General features: G+C 37.0%; 1 protein-coding gene across 1 annotated transcript in view; it reads left to right on the top strand.

Annotated features, from left to right (window-relative positions):
- LOC109438897 (opioid-binding protein/cell adhesion molecule) overlaps positions 1-12,751 on the top strand; it is a 581,752-nt gene that overhangs the window by 465,674 nt on the left and 103,327 nt on the right. Inside the window, exon 3 of the mRNA XM_074321787.1 lies at positions 3,491-3,616. Coding sequence (XP_074177888.1) covers positions 3,491-3,616 — 126 coding nt within the window. The remainder of the gene's footprint in view (positions 1-3,490; positions 3,617-12,751) is intronic.

The raw sequence follows: 12,751 nt of genomic DNA on the forward strand, positions 1-12,751 counted from the left end.
ACATTCAATTGAGATTTAATAATTCAACTAAAGGTATCGAGCACCTCCCTTGGGAAGCCATGTTTGCCACACGCATGGCCCTGGAGAAACAGGATGACTGAGATGGACCCCTGCCGCAGCAGCATGCGTTATGTTGGGAAGCGGATTGGAATTAGGTGGTTTGCTCATTTTGGAAAGTGCTGTGAGGGGAGATGCACTGGGCAGACATTCCAAGCTGAGGAACCACAATGTGCGGGTATAAATATTATGTTTGGGGTATTGATATGAGGTTAAATGAAGAGGCAGCACAATATAATGGAAAGAATTCTGCCATTTAACTAACCGTGGAATTTTGAGCAATTTACTTAATTCTCCCCATGCCTCAGTTTCTTCATTTTTAATAGTAGAAATATTTGTTCTGTTTATCTCATAATTCATGAGGAAACTATGAGATGATGCATATGTAAGTAATTTGGAAACAATGAAGTGACATATTGACAAGTAATACATATTATTTACATATTACTTATTAATCATAACAATATCATAATTGAGAACAGAAAGAAAGCTCCTTGCTCCCAATTCTTCTATTTCACTTTCTTTTATACTGGCTACCCACCCACTTTGTCTTTCCTCCTTTGAGAAAACGACAGAGAACACTAGATTTGCAGAGGATGACAGAAAGCACTGCCTGGGCTTGCTGGGGAGGTTTGGATTAGCTTTCACAATTCCACTCCAGGAAGCTCCCTTCTAATGGACAACATTGACCCAGCACCCAGGGAATGAGGAAATTGTGCTAAATATCCTTGGGATTTTACAAATAGCTCTTAATCCAGGACCTCTCAAAATATCAGATGAAAGATAACATATTGGAAATTATGGCTCTGAAATGGAGCGGGGAGGGGTGTATTGAGGGATCTCTTCCTGGGCTTCATAGCTCAGACGTACTAAATCAGCATTCACTAACCCCACTACACCCACTGCCCCTTCCCTCTCCCCTCCTCATCTGTGCCTACCTTACCACCAGGAAGAGTGGGGTCTAGAGAAATGGAACTTCAGAAGGCCTAATACATCCAGCTAAAGCAGACATAATTCTGAGAATATTTTGGAAGGTGCAGTGAAGTTGTTGCTTTATAAAAATGAAAAAAGTATTGACATTTCTAAGCTCAGAATGATTTTTTTAACAAGCTAGAATATACTGAAAAACAAGTAGTACAGTTTTCTCTAGAGAATACAGTGTAGTTAGAATGTACACTATTTTTCTCCCAGTATGTATTTGGGTAAAATATGTGCAATGAAATTTCCGGGCAAATTCTAATGCAGAAACAATCCAAAATGTGGCAGATTTATCAGCTAGGTAATTTTTATTTATTTGCTAATGTGGATTCCCTTAAGAACTCAAATGTTCTACATGTTACTTATGGCTTCTCCTTGAAAAGACTTTACCTCTAAAGTCTCGGTAGCATAAAACTCCAGGCTGCATAGTCGTCTGAATCAAGCATCAGCCATAATTCTTCTTTGCCACTGACTCAGGGTGGTTTGGAATTTACTAGCACTCTACCTGTATGGTAATTAATAATTCATAATTAAACTGGCAGCTTGAATAAATCAGCATAACTGTAAGCTTCGAGCCCCCTCACTGTGTTGTCCTTCCTTTTATTTTGAGAATCTGAAAGAAAGTTGAGAAGAAAGGTGTTTTGGATTTGTTCAATCTGTTCTTTGGGTCTTTCTTTCCAAGAAGAATGAAGCATGTATCCTTGTCAGCCTCGTGCCAGACACTGAGGAAATAGGTATGCGTGTGCTTCCAACCTTATCCTGACGCACCTCACTGTCTAGGCAAAGAGACAGGCATAAAACAATCAGCTGTGATACAACATGCTCAGTCCCTTCCCAGAGGGAAGATTGAACAAAATGCAGTGGGAGAGACGGGTGATTCCCTTTTCAGGATTTGGAGAGAGGTTAGGGAGAACTACAGAGGGGAGGTGACCTTTGATAGCCCTTGAAATATGAGTCATACTTTTACAGGTAGGAAATGAAGAGAAGACAAGGAAAAGCAAAACGGCAGAAGTGCATATGCCTTGATATGTTCTAGGGAGAGTAGGGTCCAGTGTCTGCATTGTGCTGTATTAGTAAGGCCTGCACCTGGACATGGGGTTTGTCAGTGAGCTGCAGGTTAGATTGCAGAGGGTTTAGGCTGGTTATACAAGAAAGGCTGTACTAAGATTGATGGGCTATGGTGAGCTAAATTAGTAAGTAGGGAGCTGTTTAATTCGACTATTGCCTGAAAAGATCCTTCTGGCCACATGGAGAGTATAAGTTAGAGGGACCCAAAATTGGAAAGAGATCAGTTGGAAAGTTCCAAGTGGCAGACTCTTGCCATTGTCCATGTGCCAGTGGGTGGGAAACTCAACCAGGACAATGGTGATGGGAAATAAGAGTTGAGAGGGAATCAAAGTATTTTCCAGTACTCAGTTTTGGATTGAGTTAAGAATCAGACCTGGAGAAAGGACAAGGTAGACAGCGAGACCATGGATCATTCCAGCCTTTGCAATACTAACGATAAATGGACATGGACTTAGACCACGAGAGAACAGCAGTTCTGGTGAAAGATGCTATTGTTGCTGTTGTCATCCTTATCACACCTGTCATCTTAGTAGCTAACATTTATTGAGTGCTTCCTTAGTATCAGGCACTCTACTAAACCATTGTTTCATTTAAACCTCACAACGCAATGAGTTGTGCTACTACTATCATCCGTATTTCACAGGTGAGGAAAACAAAGCTTGAAGAGGTGAAGGCACTAACATTGCCCCAGATCATTCAGCAGGTGAGGAGTTGATTTCCAGAGCCCTGTGATTAACCACTGGGACACGATGCCATTAAAACTATGTTTTATAATATAGTCTTATAGTACGAGTAGCAACTAACTCTGACTGGGCAAGTCAGGGAAAATTTTGCTGAGTTTTAAAGGATACGTTTCAAAACATTACCAGGAATTTTCAGGTAAGGAAATGTGAAGGAAAAGAGTTGCAGAATGGAATAATCCGTGCAAGGTCAAAGAATTTGAACAGGTCTGGAATGCTAAGGAAATGGTAACTAACGTTGTGTAGTTGGCTTTATTGGAAAAAAGGGCTTACCTGGGGGCTACTCATGGCTATCTGCTTAAGCCAGCAATTCCACTAGAAGGAATGAGCATGTGGATAGATAGGAACTCTTAGAAAACTTTGTAACTAATTTCCTTTTGGTTTGACTTTTCAGACAACAAGCATTAATGCCCTTCCCTTCAGTTCCTTGTTTCCTTCCCAAACAACACACATACCTGCCTCCTGCTATAAGACATAAGTGCACTGTAAATGTTGGCCACATCCTTGGCAACTCAAGAAATCTGAAAATGATTATTGAGAAAATACTCATCATAAAAACATGCCACACGAGTATTTAAAGGCTAAAACCTCCTCTGAGTGCAAAGAATCTTTCTCATGTATTTCTTTTCTCCTCTGTCTCTTTACAGTTCCTCCCCAGATCATGAATATCTCCTCAGACATCACTGTGAATGAGGGAAGCAGCGTGACCCTGCTGTGTCTTGCTATTGGCAGACCAGAGCCAACTGTAACGTGGAGACACCTGTCTGTCAAGGGTAAGGTGTTTACCTGTAGGAAGTTTTTAGAGTTACCATATTGATAACTTGATTCTAATGTACAACAGAACTTCAGGAATCAGAAAACAATGCTGTATTATAACAGTAATGTAAGCAAAAGCCACATGCATCAGTCACTGAGTATTGCATTCTTAAAAAAAGGATGTGTAGAAAAACTTTACTGAATTGTTTTTTCAGTCCTTCTTATGAACTTAGTATACTTCTGTTTTCCCAACTATGAAGAACAGAGATGCCATGAAAATAATACCCAACTAAGATAGTAATTTCTCAAGGTCGAGATGTGTGGGTTCGTTGGTGGTTTGTCCTTTCTTATAGTAGAGTTCTTGAACACTAGAATATCCATTGAAAATGTTGGTGTTATTATGTAGTCAGGGAAAAAAGGATCCCCTTGTTCAGTGCTGAGGACATTTACCCAAAGCCTCATCTGTTTGACTTGTATATAAATAGTTCATCTTGAGTTGAAGAAGGATGATAGACATGGCGGTGTGCCTATGCTGGGCCCCACTAATTGCTGTGATCATATCAAGCTTAACAGGAAGGGGCGCAAAAGGACATGGGGTCTTATTCCCTTGGAAATAAAACCTACCCCAAGTTGAACTTGAAGCAATGGGCACAGAGTTACTTGATATACAGAGGATACCAAAAAAATGTATACACATTTTAAGAAAGGAAAACTATATTAAAATTGTAATAATATATACCGATAACAAAAGATGGATGCAAGTCACATGTATACATTTTTTTGGCACCCTGGTATTTACAGTTTCTAGAAATTATGATTAATTCTAGAAATTATACAAGAAACTAGTGCTGCCTCAGGCATTAGAAAATACAAACATGAAACCCAGTGAATAGGAAAATGTGTGGACTATGCCTGTATGTGATGTAAAAATAATGTAGATCTACAGGAAACATAGAAATTAATCTTTGTAACCTTGAGATAGACAGAAAGCTCTATGTATGACAGAAAAAAATGGATAAATTTGGCTTTGTATTCTTTTTCTACAGCTGCCATAACAAAGTACCACAAAGTTCATGGCTTAAACAACAGCAATGTATTTTTCCATAGTCCAGGAGGCCACATGTCCATGACGAAGGTGTAGGCAGGGGTGGTTCCTTCTGAGAGCTGGGAGGGAGCGTCTGCTCCATGCCTTCTCTCTGGCTTCTGGTGGTTTGCTGGCAATCCGTGGTGTGATGGGGCATGTAGATGTATCACGCTCACCTCTGTCTCATCCTCACATGGCCTTCTCCCTGTGTGCATCTCTCTATCATTTGTTTCTTTTTCTAAGGGCACCAAACAGAGTGGATGAGGGCCTACAGTAATGACCTCATCTTAACTTGATTACCTCTCCAAAGACCCTGTTTCTAAACAAGGCCACGTTCTGAGACACTGAGAGTTAGAACTTCAAGGTATCTTCTTTGGGGGGGATGCAATTCAATCCATAACAAGCTTCATCAAAATTAAAAACACCATTAAGAATAAGTGTTCAACTTCACTAGCTATTAGAGAAATGCAAATCAAAACCACCTCACACCTATTAGAATGGTTATTATCAACAAGACGAGTAATAGCAAGTGTTGGAGAGGTTGAGGAGAAAAAGGAACCCTCATAAACTGCTGGTGGGAATATAAATTGGTACAGCTACTATGAAAAAACAGTATGGCATTTCCTCAAAAATTTAAGAATAGAAATACCATAGGACCCAGCAATCACTCTTCTGGGTATCTACCCAAAAAATCTGAAAACATCCGTAAATATATATATTCACCTATGTTCATTGCAGCATTATTCATGGTGGCCAAGACAGGGAAACATCCAAAATGTCTTTTCTCGATGATTGGATAGAGAAGATGTGGTACATATATACAAAGGTATATTACTCAACTGTAAGAAAAGATGAAATACTGCCTTTTGCAACAATATAGATGGATCTTAAGATTATCATGCTAAGCTAAAGAAGTCAGACAGAAGAAGTCGAGAACCATATGATTTTACTCACATGTGGCATATAAAACTGAAAGCAACAAGCAAATAAGACAAGCAAAGAAACAAAAACTCATAGGCACAGACAACAGTTTAATGACTACCAAAGGGTGGGGAAATGGTAGAAGAGGGTAAAGGGGTCAAGTATATGGTGATGGAAGGAGAATTGACTCTGGCTAGTGAACACAAAATGCAAAATATAGATTATAGAATTGTACACTTGAACCCTGTATAATTTTACTAACCAAAGTCATCGCAATAAATTTAATAAAGATAAAATAAATAAAGTAAGCAAAAGAGAATAAATGAAAAGACAGCCACAGATTGGGAGAAGACATTTGCTATACTTATATCTGACAAATAATTTACACTTGGACTACATTAAGGATTCTTACAACATAATTTTTAACAACCCCCCCTTGAAATGAAGAAAATATTTGTACAATTTACAAAAGAAGATATGTGAATGGAAAATAAGCACATGAAAACATATTCAGCGTATTTATTACATAAATGAAAATCAAACTCTAATGAGATACCTCTATACAACTGTTAGACTGACAAAAAAAGACTGCAATATCAAGTGTTGATGAGGGTATGGAGCAACTGAAACTCATAAATTAACTCTAAGACTGCAACATGGTATAAACCCTATAGAAAAAAAGTTTGGCACTTCATGATAAAGTTAAATATACACTTAGCATATGACTCAGCAATTCCAAACCTAGGTATTTAATAAGCATAAATGAAAACAAAAGTTCACAAATATGCATTGTACACAAATATAGCAACTTCATTTACAATAGCCTCAAACTAGATATAACCTAAAACACGGTCAATAGATAAATACATTTTTATATATTCTTATAGATGACTTCTTAGCAATTAAAAGGAACAAGCCATTGATAACATGGATGGTTGGATCTCAAAAACACTATGTGGAGCAAAAGAAGTGAGATGCAAACAAACAAACAAAACGAAACAAAACAAAACAAAACAAGTCTGATTTAACTTTTATGAAATCCTAGAACACAGAAAACTATAATGACTACTGCAGTCAAGTCAGTGGTTACCTAGGGTAGGTTTTTGGAAAATTGACTGCAAAGGGACACAAGGAAATTTTAGGGGATGATGGAAATGTTTTATATCTTGAGTGGGGTGGTGGTAATGTTGGTATTTAAATAAGCAAAACTAATCAAACAATAAAAATAGGTACATTTTTGTATGTTAATTAAATCTCAATGAAATTTGGAAAATATAAATATGGATATGTTTCAAATAAAGACTGAAATTTCCCCCCTAATTTGGAACAAAAATTGGGGGTGGGGGTGGGAGATGAGGGTAAGGGGGATCGAATATATGGTGATGGAAGGAGAACTGACTCTGGGTGGTGAACACACAATGGGATTTATAGATGATGTAATACAGAATTGTACACCTGAAATCTATGTAATTTTACTAACAATTGTCACCCCAATAAATTTAATAAAATAAAATTTAAAAAAAAAATTATATTAATAGTACCTACCAATGAGAAAGTGCATTCACTGCTAGGAGCCTCATGTAAATGTTCACTATTTCATTTCCTCCATGTAAATCGAGAATACATATTTCAGCCCTTCCCTCGTTATAGGAGAAGAAAAGGTTAATAAAGCCACCAAGTATTCTTTGTATAAAGACCTCATATACTAAAACCCAAATGTCAATATTATAAAGTAGTATGAATACGAATATTAAAGCATGCATAAGGGACATCACAAAGCTCAACTTTAATATAAGCACAGAAATAGTGCGTGTTTCATAAACCACATGGGAATTTTGCTTAAAGTCAGGGAGAATTTGCATTTACATTATATACAAAAATGTGTCTAACCTTCAGACCAATTTGTACGTATTTGGTAAAGTCAAATGTCTTTATAAATGCTTAAGATCCCAGAATGAGTTTATTTAATTCTAAATATATAGTTTTCTAAGTCTAGAAATCTGTTGAAAAGCATTTTGACATCGTGTGTTTTGAACACTTTGTTATAATGCTACATTGGTAAGATTTCCCTTTTTAAATAAGAGATTAGTCCATATTCCCCACCTTTCATAGACTGTAACAGTTGCAATTCAGCCTGAATAAAAGCTCAGGATACCCTAAATTTAAATGATCCCTTTCCTCTTTAAATCTCCCAGGCTGTGCTCTACTTTTCTTGCCTTTTGTTTTTTCATAGCCCTGTTTGTCGCTTTGCTGTTTTTCATTTATCCTATTGTCTCATCACCACCCCCCCAACGACATTTAAACATTTAAACTCAAAGCATTGTTTCCCAAGTTTTATAAGCTGCATCTGGGAGTGACTACCAGTATTTATTTTTAGAAGGCTACTTCTTCTCACTTGGAGTTGAGGAGGCTTTGGTAAGTTGTTTTAAAGGTTTAGAAGAGCAGCTAATAAAACTTGAACATCAAACAGCATTTTTAGAACAATTTACTGGTTAGTCCAGCATGCAAGAATAAGAAATAAAAGTTGCAATGACATTTTCTTTTGAAATTCCAATGGGATCACATTAGCGAACTTAGCTACACTGGACAGCTATGTTCCCAAAATGCTAATGCAATATTTGAAATCTGTTGTTTAAATCTGGGCTCTATATAAAAGAAATGAAGAAACAACCATTTACTTAAAAAATGATATTTTAATGAGCAGATTATTAAATATAAAGAATAACGGTGAAGTGTATGGTTTAAAGAAAAGTAAACCAAGCACATGCCACCAATCCCTAGAAATAATAGAAAAAATGTAAAAACCACTGAGTTAATAAATCCATTATCACAGTAGGGTATCATAATGCTAAGCTTTTTTTTTAAATTAAAGTTTATTGGGGTGACAATTGTTAGTAAAGTTACATAGATTTCATGTATACAATTCTGTAATACATCATCTATAAATCCCATTGTGTGTTCACTACCCAGAGTCAGTTCTCCTTCCATCACCATATATTCGATCCCCCTTAGCCTCATCTCCCACCCCCCCTTCCTCTGGTAACCACTGAATTATTGTCTATGTCTATGAGTTTTTGTTTCTTCATTTGTTAGTCTTCTTTTGCTGTTTTCAGTTTTATATACTGCATAACAGTGAAATCATATGGTTCTCTACTTTTTCTGTCTCACTTATTTTGCTTAGCATTATAATCTCAAGATGCATCCACATTGTTCCAAATGGTGTTATTTCACCTTTTCTGTGGCAGAATAGTATTCCATTGTGTATATATACCACAACTTCTTTATCCATTCATCTATCGAGGGACATTTTGGTTGTTTCCATGTCTTGGCCATCGTAAATAAAGCTGCAATGAACATTGGAGCACACGTGTCTTTATGGATAAATGTTTTCAGATTTTTGGGTAGATACCCAGGAGAGGGATTGCTGGGTCATATGGTAATTCTATTCATAATTTTTTGAGGAATCTCCACACTGCCTTCCATAGCGGCTGCACCAATCTGCATTCCCACCAACAGTGTATGAGGGTTCCTTTTTCTCCACAGCCTCTCCAACACTTGTTACTGTTTGTCTTGATGATAGCCATTCTAATTGGTATGAGGTGATATCTCATTGTGGTTTTTAATTGTATTTCTGTGATAATTAGTTATGTTGAACATTTATTCATATTGTCTATTGGCCGTTTGTATGTTCTCTTTGGAGAAATGTCTCTTCAGTTCCTCTGCCCATTTTTTAATTGGATTGTTTGTTTTTTTTGTTGTTGAGTTGTATGAGTTCTTTATATATTTTGGATATTAGATCCTTATCAGAGGCATTGTTTGCAAAAAATCTTCTCCCATTCAGTTGGTTGTCTCTTTATTTTGTCGATTTTTTTTTCTGTGCAGAAGCTTTTTAATTTGATATAGTCCCATTGATTTATTTTAACTTTTACTTCCATTGCCTTTGGAGTCAAATTCATAAAATGCTCTTGGAACCCAAGGTCCATAAGTTTAGTACCTATGTTTTCTTCTATGCAGTTTATTGCTTCAGGTCTTATGTTTAGGTCTTTGATCCATTTTGAGTTAATTTTGGTACATAGTGACAGATAGCAGTCCAGTTTCATTCTTTTGCACGTGGCTATCCAATTCTGCCAGCACCATTTATTGAAGAAGCTGTCTTTTCTCGCTTGTATGTTTTTGGCTTCGTTGTCAAAAATTATCTGTCCACATTTATGTGGGTTTATTTCTGGGTTCTCAATTCTATTCCATTGGTCTGTGTGTCTGTTTTTCTGCCCATACCATGCTGTTTTGATTATTGTAGCCCTGCAGTACAAGCTAAAGTCAGGGTGTGTGATACCTCCAGCATTGTTCTTTTTTCTTAGGATTGCTTTGGCTATTCAGGGTTAATGGTAAGATTTTATGAATCAGAGACTATGCGTAATTGCTGAAATAAAAAAAGGTAAATAGGCGTAATAAAGGGGAAAATAAAGCTCAAAATATAAAAATATGATCTATACCTGCAATGATAGGTAGTTGGAAAAGGAAGGGTTTTAGGTCATGGTGCCCTGTAAGTGTTTAAAACTGATTGAGGCTGAGGGGAAGAAAGGAAGGGGAGCTCTGGCAGCGTTTGCCAGTTTCCATGGTGTAAATATTCCCATCATTACCGCTTTCCTGAAAGCCCCTTTGATGTAGCTTTGTTTTTTCGCAAACAAACTAAAAACAAGTCCTTCTTATGAAAATAGAATGAAAGTTTTGAAAAAAACTCACTCAGATTCCAGATATGAATCTGAAGACGCCCCAGCATTTCTGATGTCCGTCCTGATTATACAGCTGGAGACCTCCTGACCTCCAGTTCCCTTTGCAGTGTTGACAAATGTGCCAGGATTTCCAGAATTAGGCTTTCTCATATGACTTCTGCCTCACTTCTGAAGAAAGCGGGAGCTTTTTACAGGATCATGATTATAAAGTATTGTGAGCATCTCAAAGAAAAGTGCTATGTAAACACACATTCAGGGATTTTGCGATTGACATGCAAACCACTGAGCACTTGATTATATTTATTCTTTAGCTTTAGATATAAAAAGTTTTGTTTCATTTATTTTCAGTAGCAGATAATGTGTGTTTTTTTAAGTATATATTTATATGGATTTTCTAGAGGTCATGACACTTGTTAAATAGCCTTTACACACATAGAAATCTGCATTGAGTGACCTACAGCTTAGAAACTAGGGAAATGATGGAATCACAGGCCACTGCCTCTAAGAATTTTCCACTGAAAAGAGTGGGCAAGTCCCAAAACAGGCAGGTGAAGTGGTCTGGCAAGTAGCCAGTGAGTCTGGAGTACAATTGTGAAACAGGTGGGTTCAAAGAATGATTTTCTCTTCCCTTACTGAAGGACAGAAGAAGGGACGCTGGACCAGCACTCTTTGGGAGACTCATGAATGTAAAAACATGAATCATGCAAAAACAAAGTTGCAAATATGGGTGTGGCAGAAGAGACATTCTATTGTATTCTAAAGAGGATTGTCTTTCTCTCTTACGTTGCCATAGTAATCCACTGCAATGCTTACACACCTGGCCCCATTTCCAATGACGTATTTGGAAAGGCCAGATGTTTGGGGAAACTAATAAAGTCTTCTGTTTCCTCTCCGTGGAGATTTTAAAAGGACAGCTATTCTCCTGTGAGTGAGTTGCTCCTACAACTTAGTCATATACAGCAAAACCTCAGGGAGCAAGTGAATGAGTTATTTCACAAAAGTGAACTTTCTAAGTAACTGAAGCTGACTCCTTTATGCATTGATTTGAGTCATTTTTAATTGATGTATAATATTTAAAAAATGTTATTACTTTGTCCTCTGTTTCCTTGAATATGGTGAATGCCATTTAGCCTCATCTTTATAATGTAACACCAACATCATACACATTAACTGTTTCTATTTCAGCATTTGGGGAATGGGATAACTAGGAATGTGGCCCTAAAATACTATTTAAATTCTTTGTGTCTGTTTTTTTTTTATAATTCCTCTCTTTTTCCTTCGGTCTCTTCAATCAGACTATTAATTGACAGTTCTTCCTAAAATCAGTGTACCTGCCTTTTAGCAGCCACATTTCTTCTGATTATTTCCTTCTAATTTGTCATGAGCAAGAATCCATATAACCAACTTGATTAGTCTTGAATAAGAACCTAGCGGTGGGAGAGAACCTCCTTTGAGGAAAGGGTATGAGATTTTGTGAATGTGATATATGGCGCCGATGATTGCTGTTTTAAAGGAAATAATGTTTGACTTTGTTCTAGATACATGATGTTGCTAGGTGAGTGAAATCCATGTACGCTAAGAGAGCTAATACTTGCAAAATCATTATCCATGATTCTGACCTACTTGAGCACATCTTTCTGTGTTCTATTCACTCTGCTAGATGTTTAGGTCACAAAAGGTATTGGTCAAGATTGTTTCTACTACGTCCCTTATTTTTCATGCTAAAAATGTCTGAGAAAAAATCTTAAAAGAAATTGCCAAGTCCTTACGATTGCAAATAGAAGAAGCACAGGCTAGCACTTGAGTTTAGGTATAAATTTTCTTTCTCTGGTGCTGTTAGCTCATAGATAGAACATGGATTTCAGGTTCTTATAGACCTGAAATTGAAATCTGACCCTAACAGTTAACAATCTGAGTGACTTTCGAAAAAATCACTTCATCTCCCTGATCCTCGACCTCCTAGATTGCAGAATGGGACTAATTATACCAATTTCAACAATTATTTTATGAATGAAAAGAGAAAATAAATGGGAGTCATGTAATAGTACTGGACACATGTGACATGCTTAACAGTTCTTTCTAAATTATTGTTATGCCATGTTTTTAAATGTCTTCTCAGAATCCTTGTAGCTTACAATTAGCCTGGAAACTGGTTATGATAATATTATGATGAGTGTTTATTGTGTGTCAAGCCCTATCACACACGTTACATGTTTTGACTCATTTAATACCCCAGAAGCCTCAAGAGAAAGTGCTAATGTTTATTTTTATGCCTCTTTTAGTTATTATGCCTACTATTATGCCCATTCTTACCTCTGACTTTGTCTCTTATTTCTTAACAGTCTTGGGTCATGCTTTAGTGATTCACTGTCTCTCTGGTCCACCTTAAAATTTGGGGTGACATAGAGGTTTTA

This window comes from Rhinolophus sinicus, linkage group LG16 (genome assembly GCF_036562045.2).
Source record: "Rhinolophus sinicus isolate RSC01 linkage group LG16, ASM3656204v1, whole genome shotgun sequence".
Lineage (NCBI taxonomy): Eukaryota > Metazoa > Chordata > Mammalia > Chiroptera > Rhinolophidae > Rhinolophus > Rhinolophus sinicus.